The sequence below is a fragment of the Pyxicephalus adspersus genome, chromosome 7 (assembly GCF_032062135.1).
Source record: "Pyxicephalus adspersus chromosome 7, UCB_Pads_2.0, whole genome shotgun sequence".
In the NCBI taxonomy this organism is placed as follows: Eukaryota; Metazoa; Chordata; class Amphibia; order Anura; family Pyxicephalidae; genus Pyxicephalus; species Pyxicephalus adspersus.
In genome coordinates this window covers 45,054,262-45,073,923 of record NC_092864.1, presented here as the reverse complement: position 1 = coordinate 45,073,923, position 19,662 = coordinate 45,054,262, and the positions used below count along the sequence as shown (strand labels likewise).

The window sequence follows — 19,662 nt, the reverse complement described above, 5'->3', positions numbered from 1 at the left end:
ACAAAGGCATTGGGTAAATATTAGGAAAATAATTATAATTATCACCTGGAGAAATATATAGGACCCATTTTTTAACACGGTATTTACTTTTATTTACTAAATACTTTTTCTTTTATTCTAAGTCTCTACCTTTGTGAGTGCACTGAACTTTTTTGAATGTTTATACATGCACATATAGTTTTGATAAGATAAAACTTGTGTATTTGCTGTTTAACATAAATCTTTTGGAAATCTTTACATTTGTTGATTTTGTTCAGTGTCAGGGAAGCCTATGGTTGAGTAAAGTTACATTTTTTTGTACAAGTTTAATTTAAGGTATTGTTTTTTGAACATGCCAGCATGTTCACTGGTAGATTATGCATGCAAAAATTATAAAATGGAAAGAGGAAGTTGTGTACCTAGAGAATTTCATTTTACAATTTTTTTGCTCACACATTGTTACACCAAAATTTTTAAAGCTATAAAAAGTATATAAAATTGTGACCCACTGGCAAGTAAAAATATATATACACATACACACAACTATTTTACAAATTGTTGTATATTCTAAAAAGAACTACTTGTGAAATATTCAGAGCAGGAAGTATTTGTTATAAAGTCAGAATAATGGATAATAAATTGCTATAGGAGTATTTTTCTAGATTTCCTTTGAATTGTTTGTTTAAAAAAGAATTCCTTTTGACAATGATTTTGCACCTTCTATACTGCATTTGCGTTACTGAAGGTAGTGCACAATTATTATTTGTGGGGGTGGATGGTCTCTGGTGGTCTATTGAAGTGTCATCATTCTGTAACAAATGTTTGGGCCATAGAAATGTTTAATTTGACCTGCATTGAGCTGCTTCTTATAACACAAGGGGAAGAAAGTGAATGTCCTTTGTTACCCTTACCCATATCAAAGCCCCAGTTTGTAAATTAGTAGGTTAAAAATGTGTAAAGCAGCAAATCTGAAATTTAACAGACTTTCTCTGGTGGAGAATCAATTGCTGCCATGGACATATATGGACCTGGAAGATACTTTACCAAAGAATATTTGATGAATGTCACATTTGCTGCTTTAAAAACAGAATCCTTTGTGGCCTAGGCCATCAGTTGAAGTATTTTCCAAAAAAGAATTGTGAGTCTAAGGAGCCCATTTATAACAGAGAATAAATATTGTTGTCCGTATACAGCCTACTTACAAAATGATGGCCACTATATGGAGCAGAGTTCCCTGCTAATGCAGCACAGGGAGTGCCTGGGTTAGAGGACTCATTGCCAGGCTTTACTCATAATTTTTTTTTAACTTTATTTACTTCATTGGTTTAAAAGTATAAAATACAGAGGAGCGCTTAGCATCTGTGTAAAGCAACTTGCTGTGTATGATTTGAGTGGTGTGATAAGGCCAACTGCTATCATATAAATGGTGTCATTATTTTTAAGCTTGTATGAGCCCTTGTAGTTTCATCATCACAAGGCATCCTTAGCTTGCTGCACAGAGACTGCCGTGATGATGATATTCACCAGATAAAAACAAAAGCACTTTTCTGATGATGTGTTTCTTAAAAATATGCTGCTTCATGAGATTCGGACCTGACGCTGCAAGGCCCGGAGTGCTAACCACTGAGCCACCGTGCTGCCCATGTTGTTGTTTGGAAACAATACCATTGTTGCATATTGTACCAGGAATGTAAGTTAAAAGAGTTCAGGCTAGGTCCACTGTAAATCCCATCAGACCCTGAAGTGACCTCAGAGAATTTAAACAAATGTCCCAACAACTCAATTTACTAAGCTTACAACATCAGACCTTTACTATCTGACGGTCTAAATAAAGCTACCGGAGAATGCTGGGAGTTGTTGTTCCCCCACAAATATTCTTTTATCTTGCTTTATGCATTAGGGTGCTCAGCAGTTCTACCTTCTGTGATAACTGCTCCCATTCACTGCATTAATAAGAAATCAAAGCACTTGGAAAATGTGCTCACTGATGCAGACAAAGAAAACATAATGATTTGCTAGAAGCTAAGCCGAGACATCTGCAGAAGAGAGAAGTCGGTGTGTGAAATAAAAATGACCGCAGTGCCATTGTTAGGCAGAATTTGCCTGCACAGATATAATGCAAATACAAGACCAGCAAAGCACCTGGCCTATTCAGTGATCACTCCCACAATGCAAAATCTGTCAGAAGCACAGTGAAGCCTGCAAAGGGAACTGCCAGGTAATGACTCCCAGATTGAATTTTAGTTCTGTGGCAGCTCAGGAATTAAATATAACATTTATCTTTTTACATAAGATATAGAAATGTGCGGGTTTGTGGCAGCAACTCTACAGACCTAACACTGAAAAATCTTCTCTCCTCCTGTGTCACTGTCTGTATCTGTGTGTCATTTGCAACCCCTATTAAATGTACAGCGCTGCGTAATACTATTTAATAATATTAATAATAATAAATAAATAAATCCAGGTAGCATTGAAGCAGAAAAGTATAATTTTGAGTTATAGGACTGCTTGCTCCCCTACATTCCTAAGAAATGTTTTTTAAACATATTTAAAAAAAGAAAAACATTTCCCCTGACCACAAAGTCAAGAAAAACTGACAGGTATTCCTAAACTGTACTAGAATACCGATTTCACATATCTCAGGAGGCTGTATGACTGTACACAGGACACTGCACCCGATCCCATTCTGCACAAGTTTTGTAATGTATAACACACTGGGCCTGATTTAATAAAGCTCTCTAAGACTGGAGAAGATAGACTACCATAGGAGAATCTGGGTGATCCAGCAAACCTGGAATGATCTGGTGCTGGATTGAAAACATTTGCCAACTAATTGCCAATAGAAATCTATTGCAGGTTTGGTGTATCACCCAGGTTCCCCCATGATAGCCTATCCTCTCCAGTCTTGGAAAGCTTTAATTAATCAGGCCCTATTGTAACAAGGTGGAAGTATTTGTTGGACTACAAGTGTCAGGAAGCGTTAAAGATTGACACAAAACACTCAGGCACTGCTTAATTAAAAGTTAGTTCTTATCTTTATTGGACGTGTACAATGGTATATAACAGCAACAATTCCATCAGCAGGATCACATGATTTACCCCAGGAAGGGCCCATTTTAATATCGTCTAACTGGAAGAGTCAGGCAGGGAGAAGCATTTCTTTACACATATCCAGAAAATGTCAGCTCTGAATTCTATGATATCTGTATATAACAAATATACACTGATCTCTACCAATCAAATCGTTACATGGCCATTTTTAGCTCATTATGACCAAACCTCCTTGCTATAATATAATGTGAAAAAATGGAAATCGACGGTCACCCCAGCTGTAGGTCTATGGTTACATAAGCTGAATGACATCATGATGATGGAAGATCTCACGGCTAGTATTCGGGGTACCCAAGATAAATTCAATGTTATGTGGGGTGGTTGGACATATTATAGGGAAACACGGAGTGCCACCTGGACCCAGCCCATTTCTGATGGCGTATGTGATATTGACATGGTATGTTTATGCTATTACACACTACTGGACTCTTTGGTCAATATATGTGCAGACCTACTGATAAATCTCTGGGTATATATTTGTGATACTGTTGATGTCACCGATACTGATGTTCTGTGTGATTTACCCAAGACTTTTCATTGGACTAGGTGATGCAATCCTTGTGCTGTTCTGTTACTTTACAAGTTATTTCCATTTTTATCCTTCTTTTTTTCCCTGTTTCATCAATAGTATTATTCTGTTAACCCTGAAAATTTTGAAAAAAAAAATGTTTGAAATAAAATGTGAAAAAAACTTGTAATTGTTAGTTTGAGATTATATTCTGTATATTAACAGCTGATATTACCATGGCATTGGAGCCATAACTTTCTTCTTATCAGGTCACTCCCACCCCAACAAGTGTGGGAAGAGAACACAAGATGTTCACAAAGGCACAGACCAGACAGTTTATTATTATTACACAGTATTTATATGGCTCCAACATATTATGCAGCGCTGTACAAAGTCCATAGTCATGTCACTAACTGTCCTTCGAAGAACTCACAATCTATGTCCCTACCATAGTCATATGTCTTATTACAGCCTAAGGTCGATTTTGGGGGGCAGCCATTTAACCTAACTGCATGTTTTTGGAATGTTGGAGGAAACCCACACAGACACAAGGTGAACCTGCAAACTCCATGTAGATAGTGTTCTGGCCGAGATGCGAACTTGGGACCCAGCGCTGCAAAGGCCAGAGTGCTAACCCCTGAGCCACTGCACACAGTTTACACAAATCCACCTGTACATCCACGTTACATGTATTCAGTATTCCATGCTTTTTGTAATAACTTGCTAAAAAAGATGAACTCTTAGGTTGCCATCTAGTGGTAGCACCAGAATGCCCTGCTACTAGTGCAGTGTGAAGGTAAATAGAGTGTTTGGTGGCACATAATGAGGAATGTATAATGTGCAATATAAAATGTGTATCATAGTGGAATGGAATGGTATTGTGTATATAATGTACAGCAAATTGCACAGGGTGTATATATACAATTGCAGCATAGTGTACAATGTGGAGTGATATGGTGTACATAAAGTATACTACAATGCAAGCAGTGGAATGGTATTGTGTATATAATGTACAGCACATTGCATAGGGTAGAATGGGATGGCGTATACAATTGCAGCATAGTGTACAAATGTAAACAGTGGAATGCTATGGTGTATATAAGGCACAGTACTTAAGGAAGAATAGTATAGAATGTTTAATGTGGAGTATAGTGTACAAGGTAATGTTTTATTGAATTTATGATGTGCGATGCAGTGCACAGAGTGAAATTGAATTATCAGCACTTATCTTTGCTCTATCACTCCCAGACGTCTGTCCAGGGTGGAGCTTAATTTTGCTGTGATACTCCACCTGGGGCATAGCATCTACCAACCAAACAGTTAACCTGCAATGTACTTGTACAAGGAGAACTGTTATATATTATACAATTTACAGCACAGTGTACAACAGGCATGTCCAAAGTCCGGGCCGAAGGCCAGTTGTGACCTGTGTTCAGATTTCCACCGGCCTGCTGCCTCTGTCATAAAATCAATAATATGCGGCCCGCCAGCACTGTTGACCACAGTATAAAATACACGTGCACAAAAAAGCTATTTTATATTTCAATAAAACTGATCAACCGCCTTCCAATTATCGGCCAGCTACTCAGTGGGCATAATCGGCAGGACGGAAGCCCCAATGTGTGCACGAGGAATCCCCTACGTCACGTCCCCTACGTCCGCACGGACCACGCACACTCTGATTCTAAGAACGTGCTCTGCACGGAGCCCGCAGTGACACCGGACTCCATGAACAGGGAATCCCCCACGTCACCATGGGTGACCTGCACAGACCATGCCCACACTAACCCTGAGTACTGCTGAATGGTCCGCCCCCACACATTTTCACCTCACCAAATCTGGCCCTCTTTGCAAAAAGTTTGGACACTCCTGGTGTACACAATAAAATGACATGAATTATATAATGCGCACAGTTCCATTATATTACGCAGTGCTGTACAAAGTCGATAGTCGTGTCACTAACTGTCCCTCGAAGGAGCTCACAATCTAATGTCCCTACCATAGTCATATGTCATTAATGTATTCTAAGGTCAACTTTTAGGGGGAATTAACCTAACTGCATGTTTTTTTGGGGATGTGGGAGGAAACCGGAGGAAATCCACACAGACACGGGAGAACCTGAAACTCCATACAGATAGTGTCCTGGCTGGGATGTGAACCTAGGACCTAGTGCTGCAACGGCCAGAGTGCTAACCCCTGAGCCACCATAGAGTTTATAATGTATAATCCAGTTTACAGAATAAAGTAATGTGGAATATACAAATTTTTGGCACAGTGTATGGAATGATATAGATTATATAATGCATAGCAGGGGTCTCCAACCCCTGGTAGTGAGCCCCGGCTCTGAGAGAAGGACCCAGCTGGGGGGGGGGGCTGCAGAGCATGTCTCCTGTAAGGATCGCAGGCTCAGGGCGGTGGGTGGGTTGTCTCTCTGGACACAAGCTCCGACCTGCGATGGGAGAGTGGACGGGTTCTGGCATTATGATTTCACTCTGGGGGAAGTTTATGATGTATAGCATATGATGTATAGCACAATGTACAGGACGATATGGAATTATTAATGTAGAGCACAGTATACAGAATAAAGTGATATGTATTATATGACGTATAGCACAATGTACAGGGTGATATGGAGTTTACATGTATAGCACAGTACACAGAATAAAATGATGTATTATATGATGTATAGCACAGTGTATGGTGTGATATGGATTATATAATGTATAGCACAGTATACAGGATAAAGTGACATGTATTATATGATGTATAACAAAATGTACAGGGTGATATGGAATATATAATGTATAGCACAATGTATGGTATTATATGGATTAAATGATGTATAGCACAATGTAAAAGGTGATATGGAATATATGATATATAGCCCACTGTATGAAATAATATGGATTATATGATGTATAGCACAATGTATGGAGTGATATGGAGTATATAACGTATGGCACAGTGCACATAGTGAAGATATATAAGGAGAATGTAATATACAGCACAGTCATTGGACCATTATTGTGTGACTTGATAAAACACAGCACTTCATCTTTATTTAATTCTTTATAGAACAGACATGAAGCCCAGATGCCGCTCATGTCATACCGATCCCTATACACATAAAGCAGTATTGTACAGCACAGCCGCCATCATTCCCAACAGTTCACATTGTACACAAAGCACAGCACACATCACAGCTGTCACCATGGATACTGGTCTCGCTCCGCCCCCATCGAGTTTGGTCTACAACAAAATGACGGCCATATATCTCTTGCACTCCAGCGCTATGTAAATAACCTTTCCCCATCGCCTGTCCGGGCCTATGCGCAGTTTCTTAGCAATCTGTCGCAGCGAGCATAGGCAAAGCACTTCGCTCCTGTCCTGTTGCGCCCATATTTTTCATCAAAGGGGTGACACTAGCTCATTGATTTCTATTTTGGTCTTCAAGAAAATGTCCGCCGCCGTAGTGAGTGTCGTGTGTCCGGGGCGGGGTCAGAGGACCGGTCCCCAGGTGTTGTTTATCATATCATCCCCGGTCCTGTGTATGACCCATCTGCCGGGCACAGCAGCATCATGGCGGGAGACGGCAGCGCTCAGGTGGGAGCGGACATCTTTCTTGTGTCTGGGGTACCTGAGAGAGGAGCAGCAGTCTGTGTTGGCTCCCTGTTTATGTCTGTTCTGTCCCTCTCAGGACTCTGATAATGTGGGGTAGGGATGAGGGCAGCCTGGGGCTCTGTAATGGTTGTCAACGAAAAGTCTCTGCTTATAAAACTGAAGCAAAGCTAGAATGCAATCCTTGGTGCATGACCGTCAGTGTAATGCAACCTAACAATAGCAGTTGACCAATCAAAAGCTGTTGTGGCTGCATTTTTTTTAAATTAAGCTTTATTTTCAACTGATGGTCCTGTCATTAACACACTTGATGTCCTGGGGCAAGGGCAAATCTGGCCCCCAACGTCCTTTTTTGTCCCTCAAAGAAATTCTAAATATAAACTGCAGCTGGCCCGCTGCTGCATTAAAATAGCACCCCTACTACAATTCCCGGCATCACTCGCGTCTATAGATCAGCTATATGCCTATGCCTGGCCCTATATTGGACTGTTTTATTGACACAATGGTGGGAATTTTAGTAGCGGCGTTATTTCAATAAAGAGGGAGTTTCAGCGGAGGGCCACGTATAAGTTTTAGCCCCGCATTGGCCGCGTCTGGCATTTCCAGCACTCCCCCCTCAGCTGTACTTTTCCTTGCTACTCCAAGGCATGGACTTGAATGGTTGGATTTTCTTAGAAGAATATTGTTATTATTATTGTTAGCCTGTGCAAAAAGGTTATCATTGAAATTTAACCCTGAAGACTACAAATAGAGAAAGAGGCATAAGATTTTTTCTAAATAAAATAAAAAAAAAATTGTTATGCCTTTCTTCATTATAAGCTTGTTCCAGATGGAATGTGAAGCAAAACCTCTTTGTTTCCATATGAAAAGGGTTTATATCTAATGAGAACGAAAAAGTTCCTTATTTTTTCAATAAATTTTAAGGTTGGCCCGCGACTTTGTGTAAGTTTTTATTTTGGCGCTCTGTGTATTTGAGTTTGACACCCCTGTCCTGGTGTGACGAGCTCACTCATTGTAATGTATGGAGTAGCGCAGGGTTTATAAATGTTTATTTTACAATGGGGGAACCTCAAAATAACTTTAAAGTCTTCAGAGAACCTCGGCTACAATTACTATATCCACAACTCGCAGTACATTAGTGTGGTGGTCAATGGGAGGAATGTCACCCATACAGATTACTAAAAGGGGTCGTCGGGGGCACCTGAACTGGCCTGAGGGGCAGAAAATACTTAAGGGACCCCCAGCAAACTCTGGAGGAACCCTGCTTGAGAAACCCTGTAGTAGATACTACTAAACCCTTCTCTGTTTCTATTATGTAAGGAAAATGGGGTTTGAAGAATGCTAATATTATTATTAAACAGAATTTTTGGTGCTAACCTATTACGTATTGCTGTGCATTAAATAGGGGTTGCAAATGACAGATACATATAGACAGTGAGTGACGCAGGAGGAGGAGAGAACCCTGTCCAGAAGAGCTTACAATCTCTGAAATTTCAGTACACAAAGTTACAAGGATTTCTATCAGGCGTATTAGCTATTTTCTAGGCTTGCAAAATAGCCCAAAAATGAAAACTAATGCAGTCATCTAAACTTTGGATGAATTCAAATGTTACCCTTACAGTGAGTCTGCCTCTGTGCTGATAGGGCCTGTTTTGGTTTAGGAGGAACTTAGGTTGTATTGTGCCTATCCCCAGTAGTTGGGGCTCTTCTCACTGATGCGCTGGGTTGTAGGAGGGGCTCTGCTGTCCTCACAATGCACCGAGGAGATTTGAGGACAGGTGATTGCAGTCAGGCAGGTACGTTTACTTTACATCACCTGTCCCTTCTGCAGTAAAGGCCAGATCACAGTTTACATTCAGTCCTGGCAGTTCCATGCCAGTATACCCAACATGCAGTGCCATCATACGCTGAGCTGTGCTTGCTTATTAAAAAGAAGATAGCATTTAGGCAGATGTGTATACAGGTAGACCCCGGGTTACATACGAGATAGGGACTGTAGGTTTGTTCTTAAACTGAATTTATATGTAAGTCGGAACATGTAAATTATTTCAATAAATGCAATTAGGTCAGACGATTGTCTCAACATATTATTAGCCAGCATGGTGTCAGTTACTGTATAAAATCCTCACTGTGAGTTAATCACAAACAAAGCACAAACAAAAAAAAAACTTTATGGAGCCTAGACATTCATTAACTTCTGGAGCAAGCTGTGCTTTGATTTGCAAAAAGAAATATTTGAAGAGTTTGTCTTGGTCATAGTTACAAGAGGCTGTGGAAGAGCTCACCCCCTAAGATCACCCACAACTCAGCTGTGTTTAGCAAAAGATTTCTTCTGCAAGTCATGCAAACCGCCCCCCTTCAAGCCTCCGTTCTGCACACAAGGGAGCAGGGAAGCCCCGTTCATATCTAGGAGTTGTCCGTATGTCGGATGTCCTTAACTCAGGGATTATACCTGTATTGCATTGTGGAAGGGACATTGGCCATCCTTTCTGCAATGAATATTCTTCCTGATCTCAAATTTTCAAAGTGCAACTATAGTTCATAAGCAGAACACAGAGACATGGGATGTATGTGCTGCATTGTTCCTTTTCATTCACCTCATTGTGGGTTTATTTGTATTGGCTTCAATGTGTTAGTGTTTATATGTATTACATTTCTTTACATTGACTTCTAAGGTGGTGAGATTGCAGTACAGTTACCACTAACCACACTCCTAAACAGCTTTCTTGGTTGAGATGCTTCCTGCTTTGTTGCACCAGTTCTTTAGGAATCGGCACAGTAGCATTCACCACAGGGGAATATGGGTTGCTGTCATTATTCTGAATGCAGTATAGCCACAAGTTTGCTAGCATTATAAGACTCAGACATATAAACCTTGTAACACTGATTCCAATGACAATGAAGCTAAGTTAACATAGCACCACCCAGTGGGTTATTGGAGAATGACACCTTGTTTTAAACCACATTATCTGTCTACCTAATGCAAATCTAAACTGAATTCTTTACTTCCAATAAAAGAGTATACGACGGTAAAGTAAAGGTGAGTTTGTGGAGGGATATTAAGGCAAAGCCCAGGTGAAATGGAAACTAATATAAACCAATACAAAGAGAGGCAGCAGAAGAGGAGCCGTTACAGTAGTCCAGGCAAGAGATGATAAGAGCGTGTACTAAGAGTACTTGTAACTGTTACAATAATTTTTTTTAAGTTAAATACACATAAGGTTCTATTTATAAATTATACCCCAACCAATTCCTCTGCAATTTGCTGACAGATGGTTTTATCCCTTTATAGGTCTCTTATTAAAACAATGACTCTTTCTGCCACCTAGTGGCCAATCATCAAAAGTACACAGCTGCCAGAATAGGAAATCGGAAAGAAATACATTTTTTGAGCTAATTGAAAGGCAAATCATTTATAAATAGAGCCCTTGGACAAGGAAAGGTACTAAATTTTAAATGCTAATATATATAATTAAACACATAGCATGTGTACCAGGTAAAGAAAAATTAAAATTGAAAATAAAACAAATTGTGACCAGACAGGTCGGTCCTTGATTGCAAAAGGGACTTTTTTTAATTATAGCCGCCTTTCCTTGCTCTGTTGTGGGTACTGCCATCTTTACCCAGTCATCTTCCAAGTGACTGAGCTTTGGCTATCTTAATTGGCTAGGCCAGAATGATGTAACTCCCATGCAAGCATTCATACAAGAATCCATTCAGTCCTAGCTGCCCTGGGGGATGCCAGGATACCAGGCTTATTTTGGCATCCTTTACTGAGCAGTGCATGCACAGCTCAGTTTTAATTAAAGCACAACTAATTTAGTAGTCTGCTGATGTCTCCGAAAACTGCCATCTTCTTCCATCTTCTTTTGGCTATGTCACCTGATCTTGCACTGTGCGGGAGCAAGATTGGACGACATAGCCTGCTGTAAAGGGGGAGGGGGGGGTGGAGAGTGCAGATCGGCATTTTTTCCTATTGCTGGAAAAGGCCCTTTCATAGCCAGAAGCCTCCTGGGATATGTGACTTAAAGTATGCCAGGAAGCTGCCATTCAGTCCTTACCCCCACATCGGTAAAAAAGATGGGGAGGGGCTTTCCCCCTTTTAAAAAAGATAATTCCTTTTGAGAAATACGTACAAGTTTTGGGAAGTTCCCTCTTTGACAGTTTCACCCATTGGAAGATTTACCCTCCATTTTTGTCCAAGTGCCAACTCAAAATTTGAGATTGCCCATTACACTTTTTCTCAATGACAAGAGTCACCAGTGCTATTATGGTGATCAGACAGCAAAAAAAAACCTGAGAGGGGTGCTGACTTTTCCTTCTTTGTATGTTATTAGTTTCCAAAAGATTGAGAAGGTGAATATGGGTTTATGAAATGTAATTGCTTTGGCAGGCGTTGGTAAAGACTGGGCAGCACGGTGGCTAAGTGATTAGCACTCTGGCCTTTGCAGCTTTAGGTCCCAGGTTTGAATCTCAGCCAAGACACTATCTGCATGGAGTTTGCAGGTTCTCCCTGTATTTCCTCTGACAATCTAAAAACATGCAGTTCCCAGACAGGTTAATCGCCTTCCCCCAAATTGTCCCCAATTGCAAATGACAATGGTAGGGACATTAGATTGTGAGCCTCTTTGAGGGACAGTTAGGGATTTGACTATGGACTTTGTAAAGCACTGCGTAAATACTAGTTGGTGATAATAATAAAGACAGGTGCTCTTGAGCATTAATGAAGTTCCTAATGTATTTGAATATGTACTTAAAAAATTAAACTGTGAAGAGTTTTTGCATGTTAGGCAGTTGACAATGTCCATTGTCCAGGGATTGGTATGGAGGGCTTACTCAACTAATTGTTTACTCTTTTTAGGCATTAATCAATTACTACTGCCAGGAAAAGTACTTTCATCATGTTCAAACCTCCTCTAATGAAGGGCTTAAGGAGTATGTTAATGATCCTATACTCCTCTTTTTCCGGGCCTTTGGGATGTTAATGGAAGGTAATTGGTTTTTGCTGAAATTCCTCACTAACTCTTAACTGTAATATTTAATAGAAAATCTTACTTGTTCCAACATATTCACTTATGTTTTATTCATTCGGGATTCTACAGATCAAGTGTCCGACTTTTTCCAGGAAATAGAACTGATAAAGGACAAATTAGATGTTTCACTCTGTTCTCTTATGGCTTTAATATACGCTCACAAGAAAAGCTCAAATCCAGGTAAGCTTTATACATAGTTTCCCAAAGTTTAAAATATCTGGGATATGAACTCATCTTTGCGAGACCAATGCTATAATGGAGTGGGTAACATTGATCTTTGCCCCTTCAATAATAAAAACATTCACTATACATTTTGAGGTTATTCTAGGCCTGAATGTCCAGCAAAGTTTGTGTAAGAGTAAGCTAAGTTCACAATGTAGTTTTTTTTACAGACACTAAATACATCGGCCAAGAGCAATTAAACCTGTTGCTGGTGAGCTTCTATACAAATCACATACATAGCCTTTGGAAGGTGCATCTTCAGAAGGCCATCCTTGCCACCGGCTCCATGGCAGTCTTCCAAGAAGATGGCTATCCTCTTTGTCAATTGAATGGCCACTAATTATGTAAATTCTGCACATGCCCAGGAGTTAGATTGTCGCTGGTGGTTGCTTCTGTGTGGAGCACCGCCAAGCCCTTCACTACACAGTGCATGCGCAATACAATGTAGAGCTAAAACAAAAAGCCTCCAGGATCCAGAGCTTCATATTTTTGACAAAAGAGACATTTCATGTCTCCTTCATCAATTAGCTTTACTTCCCATTGACTTTTTGTTTTCTTGAGTTTATGTCCAATTTAACTGCTCCAAACATTTACAAAGAATACACAATTCTATATAGAAGTTAAAAAATGCACCACTTCCAATTTCATTTAAACACCCAAAGATCACACCTGTTACTGCATCCAGGGCTCCTATTGGCAACCACTTGATGGCCGGAAGCAGAAAACAATGAAGTTTTTAACCACTAGTCTGGGGAATTTAGTATATTAGTTCAGCCTTGTAAAAGCAAACTCTTCCACAATCATACCTCTATACACAGTTGTACATTTAAGCTAGCAAAGGTTGGAGTAGACTAAATAGAGTCTGCTTGGGTAAAAAAAACTGGCATATATTGCAAGCTTCATGGCTGTTGTCCTCATCCTTGCATTGGCAGTTATCTAATATGTAGACAGTGGGACCTGAATAACTGTTCCAGGACAGTGAACTAAGTTATGAATATGAAGTTGACTTGCACCCTAAGTAATTTGTATCTGATGACAAGACCCCTTTAAGCATTACTTGATAGGGTGCTGAATATCATCTTTTCAAACTTTCCCATAACCATCATGATTGAAAAAAGAGAAACGCACACAAATGACGATAGGGTGCATGTGACAATTGGCTTGGGCCACACAAGGCGAACACTAATATGTATTGAGGTCTACTGGGGGGCGAAAGCAGTAAAGCACATGCTCTGGCTGAAACATTGTAGGTTCTAGATACACTTGTATCCAGTGTACCTGTGCACATAAAGAATAGCTAGATCATACAATGATAAAGCAAGCTGTTTTAAAACAGGTCTAGAAATGTACACATGTTCTACTATTCACTTCATATACTATTGGTGATAAGGCACCAGAAGTATATGATGAAGGGGACCTTCTTCTTGGAATGCCAAGCAAACAGCTAAAATATAGTTCATATACTTGCAAATGATCTAATTTTACTTGAGAAAGGGTTTATAATTGTGCTCTAAACCCCCCAGGTAGGTTGCATACTTGACCCCAGCCTGTGAATGGATGATGGAGCACATGGTCTTCTTTCCTTCTGTAAGTGGGTTTAGAATATTGACTAGTAGCATTGTAGAAAAAAGAATGCTACTGGCTTAATGTAATGCCCCTTCTCTTTTAAAGTGCAAGTTGTGCTGAATATGAGATTATAGAAGATATTTATTCTATTAAAATAAGACTTGGTGAGGTTTATTGAAACGAACACTTGAATAATGGTGTTTTTAATATATGTGGCTGGAGTTAAGCTTTAGGTACTCCAAGGGCCAAGAAGATGAAGTCTTTATTACCTAACCCATTACAAGGATAGCTGAGATTACAGTGATTTTAACATTGAATATTTTGTAGACAGAGAAACCATTCAGGACTTGGAAATGAAAATGAAGGAGCAGCGCAAAGTGGCTGGGCCTAGAGCCTTATATTATGCTGGGTTGTTCCTGTGGCATGTGGGACGCCATGAGAAAGCTCGAGAATATGTCGACAGGATGATCAAAATATCAAATGGTGACAAAGATGTAAGTAGTAATACTGTGCAATATATATGTATATATATAAATATATATATATATATATATATAGTCATTAAAATTCCTTAACCCTGCCGTACTATATTATTATTATTGTTATTATTATTAATAAGAAAAAGTTTGAGGTGTGCTAGTATCCAGTGCAGGTAGTAAAAGAAATTATTTATAAATGACAAATCGTGAATGTTGTCTTTTAGCACTTTTGATATTTGCCCTGTTAAGATGTGTGATTGTCTACATTATCTTTGCGGCATTTTTTACTTGAGGTTTTCATGCTATATAGATGTCAGATTGCTTGTTGAAGTGAAGTACCAGAATCACATTAGTTCCTAAAAACATCACAGCAGAATAGACTATCTCTATTGTGAGATGAGTGGAAATGAAATCACCATGTATGACATTACAGGGATTGGTTTTGAAAGGATGGCTTGATCTGACCTGTGGCATAGAAGCCTATGCTAAAAAGGCTTTGAAGTACTTAGAGGAAGGATTGCACGATGGAATGGATGTGTTTGCGATGATGGGAAAGGTAAGGTTGTCAAAATAAAATCATCTGTGTTTTTTAGTTGAAGATGATTTGTAATGTAATGCTGCTTTAATGATTTAGTTTCAAACTTCACCTCTTATCACCATAACAAGGGAGGAGAGTGTTCTGTTGTATACACAAGAAAACTCAATAGAGCTGATGGTAATATTAATAGTATTATTTTGGCTATTATACAGTATTTATATAGCGCTGACATATTACGCAGCTCTTTACAAAGTCCATAGTCATATAACTAACTATCCCTCAAAAGGGCTCATAATCCCTACCATAGTCATATGTCATTACCAAAATCTAAGGACAGTTTTTGAGGGAAAGCCTATTAACCTAACTGCATGTTTTTTTGGGATGTGGGAAAAAAATGAAGTTCCCAGTGGAAACCCACACAAACACAAGGAGAACATGAAAAATCTGTGCAGATAATGTCCTGTTTGGGATACGAACCAGTGACCTAGTGCAAAGGACAGAGTGCTAACCACTGATCCAACCGTGCCATGATTATGATCAAGACTTTCACTATGGGTGTCAACTAGTACAAGACTTAATCCAAACATCCTGGTTATGTAAAATTCAACCAAGGAATTCATCTTACATTAAAGCGGAAATTAACTCTGTTTAAAACAAAATTGCAATCAGGCAATTCCTTTATTGCAGGAGGGACAGGCAATGTCCCTTTTGTTATAAAATAGCCTTACCTATGGATTTCAGTTTTTTAAATACACTCACCTGTCATTCCCATCGCAGCTGCAACCGTCTGCTTCGGTCCCTTCTTCCTGGTTTTGATGTTTGGCCATCATGATACGCTGGGATTAGATGATATCGGGGGGAATTGATCTTCAGGAAGTGTTCTTTGACAAGTAGATTTCATTACTAAATGGATTCTTTACTAAACTTGAAACATTTACTGAATGCATCTACACACCCTGCAGCAAGTCAGATAGAGCCCCCCTAAATACCTGACTGGAGGATATCCAGCATCATCTAGCCCTTTCCATCCCCATGGGCCATCGGCTCGTTTATTGATTTTTAGGTCTTTCATTCATGGGAGCTCAGCATCACATGTGGGCGTTATCAGGGTTTGTATATATTGAAATAAGTCCTCCTAAGACAGTGTTCTCCCCAGCCCCTTTTAGCCGGTGCACCACCCGACACTTTTCAGTAACCACGCTGTTTTTGGACAGGTAATGAAAAGTTGGGTCACATTACAGGGGCCACCACCCGCCTACAGCTTCTTCCCACCCAGCTTAATAAAATTTCTGGGGAGAATACTGTAAGAGTTAGCCCACCACTTCAATCAGGGATAGTGGGTACATGAGAGGAGTACTTTGAGGATCTTTAGAAAGTTATGTACAAAACCCTGCTTGCCCCCTTTACAGGCCATGGCACTACAATAAGACGTGTTCCAGTGTTCTCCCCAGCCCTTTTTATCTGGGCGTACCAGTCGGCACTTTTCAGTAACCACCTGGCTGTTTTTGGGTGGATACTGAAAATTCAGGTCACAATACAGAGGCTGCCACCCATCTAGAGCTTTTTCCCACCCTGCTTAAATAAAGTTTCTGGGAGGAACACTAAAGTCTATGTTAGGAGAACAAGGAATTATGACTAAAACATGGTGCTAATCCAATATATATATATATATATATATATATATAAATATATTTATTTATATATATTGGGCCGCTTCCCTAAATAACAAGAAAGACATGCTTAAGCTTAAGGGAGAGACTAAATAAAATGTTATGTTATACATCTCGCTAAAGCGGTTATTTACAATTTTGTTTTCTACAATAAATCATGCTTTTGCCACACTAAAACCCTAGCTATCCTTTGTCTTTCTTTTCAAATTACAAGATCAAAGAATTAGTTGTCTGCCCTTAGCAGCTCACAGCCTCTCCTGCTTCCCTTTAGCAGTGCAGCATCCACCTAAGATGTGCCTTCCATCGTAGTGGAAGATGACGATGATTTTAGAAGAGTTGCTGCAGCCAAGGAGCAGATTAGTTCTAGTATTAATCCCTTCCTATCATTGGCTTCTACGGCTTTACAGCCTCTCTGCTCCCAGTCACTAATGTCTGTTGTGACATTTAGCTTGGCTTACCTGCTGCTGATTTGTTTATCTGTTGGATTTACTGTTGCTGACCAACCTTTGCCTTTGACCCCAGCTCTGCTTGTCTTAACACTTGGATACCTTGTTTGGCAGACTGCCAACCTGTGTATGACCCTTAGCTATATTTTCTGGACTTGCTTTTGCTGGACTCTCCTATACTGCGGTATCTGTGGATCACCTGATTACTAACCCCGGACTGCCTGACATCCTATTGTGTCCCCTCTCCTGCTTTTGTGGGCTCCTGGTCCTCTGTCAGTACTTCCCCAGACACCATCCTTTGTGCACAGAAATCCTGGCGGCAACCATGTGCTAGGACATCATGACAGCGGGAGCTTGCTATAGGTGAAGAGTGCAATCGGGATATTGGTGCCTGGTGAGCACTGATGTTGGGCCAGGGCCTGATGTTGGGCCAGAGGCTGTAAAAAAAATATACAATATAAAAATGTTTATTGAGGGAAAATTAGGAACTGAAGAAGGAAAATATATGAGATTAACAAGCATTTTTGTTGTTCCATTATTTTACCTTTGATTGCATGATTTTTGGAGTATAGAAAGCATTATGTGTGCCTTTTTATATTCTTTTACCATTCATTAATAAAGCCTCACATCATAGATTGTTTTCTATGCTTCCTGTTTTAGGCCTACTATTACGAGTTGCGGCAGAATTACTCGGGAGCCTTGGAAGCCGTGAACAAAATCCTAGCCAGCTCTGCAGGCTTCGTTCCTGCTCTCATTAAGAAAATGAAGCTACAACTGGCTCTGCAAGACTGGGAGCAAACAGTAGAGACAGCTCTAAGGTTCAGTATGCAGCGATCACATCATGTCAAGTGCTTTTGTTTCCAGATAGTTAGAGATATTGAGAAATGTGTGGGCTGGTGGCATTTCGGTTGCTAGGAAAACAGAAAAACCAATTATGGAACAAAATTACTGCACAAATTTTGAGATCAGTGTTCTGGCAATCTTTAGTAGGTTAAACGTTTTGTAAACAGCCCTGTAGATGGTGTTTGCGTGCATGATTTCTGGCTAAAAATAACCCACCTTAAACTTTCAATTAAATTATTCAAAACTTAAAGCAGAACTGAAGCTTCACACTTAAAAATTGTGAACAGGCAGAATTTAGCTGTCTGTTCCAAGTCTTCTTTCTTTAAAGTTCACAGAGCTGTTCATGCTGAGCTTAGTATAGGCTGCCAGGGCTGCTGCGGTTTAATGAACCCGGCGCATGGGCGTAATTCCAGCCTGGCCGATCAAGATGGCAATATATACAACACCTAGACGAGGACAAGCAAAGAATAGCAGCACTCTCCCACAGAGTATGGACAGATGTGTGTACATTGTAACAATTGTAGTCAGGCAGCCAAGTTTATTTTATCAAAGAAGGGGCATCACCTGTGCCTTCTACAATAAAGGAGCTGCCTGATTGCATTTGTTTACTTTTAGGGATTAGTTCCCCTTTAAAAGTGTTTTTACTTGCAATGCCTCCATATTATGTAGAGAATTGTGTCCCTGCTGTAAAATAGGCTAATAAGCATTTTGTGAGTTCAGTGATTTGTCAAGAACTGAATGTGAGTACTACTGTACTGTACTGTAGAGTGCTGTACTTTAAAGTTTACTTATATTTCATCTTCCAAAGGATATTGTCATCGACATAAAGTGATTGGAATAAATCTTAAAAACCAGTGAGCTACCTCACAAAAATGTATTTTCCTGTTTTACTTTTAACAAGTGTTTTGCTAAACACAGCTGAGGTTGTGGGTGATCTTAAGGACTGAGCTCTTTCTGCACCTCTTGTAACTCTTTAATGGCCAAGACAAGCTCTGCAGTTGTTTCTTTTTGCATACCAAAGCACAGCTTGCTCCAGAAGTAATGAATGTCTAGGCTTCATTGTTTTTGCTTTGTTTGTGATTAACTCGCAGTGAGAATTTTATATAGCAACTGACACCATGCTGCTTATAATATGTTGAGACAAACATCTGTCCTAATTGCATTTAAAAAATGATTGTACCTGTTCCAACTTACATACAAATCAACTTAGAGAACAACCCTAGAGTCCCTATCTTGTATGTATCCTGGGGAATACCTGTAGTAAGATGTATATTAAAAAGGTGTCAAACTTTGTGTTGGGATGGCAATCCAGGTTGTTTCTAGCCATGTAGGTGTGTGCTGGATAAGGGAAAATTACATAAAGTAGATGATTTTGTGTTCATATGTACATTCATTACAGTGATCTGCCTAGCTCCTAAGTGCCTTAATAAATCTATGGTACCCATACTTTTTCATACTGGTGTCATACCCATACTCATACCCATACTGGTGTTGATGAACCCAGCCTAAGTACACATCAGGAGTTCTGACTATGTAAATGAATGTTGGTGTTAGGAAGGAGACATCACAGAGTCAACCATAAATATCTGGACATCCATGGATTGACAGAATAAGCAAGCTGCCGCTTCCAAATCCCAAAGTACAGTGCT

At 39.8% G+C, this 19,662-nt stretch overlaps 1 protein-coding gene across 2 annotated transcripts in view; it reads left to right on the top strand.

The window, feature by feature from the left end:
* The first annotated feature begins 7,084 nt into the window (after positions 1-7,084).
* The window catches only part of TTC21B (tetratricopeptide repeat domain 21B), a 52,213-nt gene continuing 39,635 nt past the window's right edge, over positions 7,085-19,662 (top strand). For both annotated transcript variants that reach the window (XM_072418280.1, XM_072418279.1), the window contains exons 1-6: positions 7,085-7,201; positions 12,078-12,207; positions 12,319-12,429; positions 14,365-14,531; positions 14,950-15,072; positions 17,831-17,988. In XM_072418280.1, coding sequence (XP_072274381.1) covers positions 7,178-7,201; positions 12,078-12,207; positions 12,319-12,429; positions 14,365-14,531; positions 14,950-15,072; positions 17,831-17,988 — 713 coding nt within the window. In that variant the 5' untranslated portion in view covers positions 7,085-7,177. The remainder of the gene's footprint in view (positions 7,202-12,077; positions 12,208-12,318; positions 12,430-14,364; positions 14,532-14,949; positions 15,073-17,830; positions 17,989-19,662) is intronic.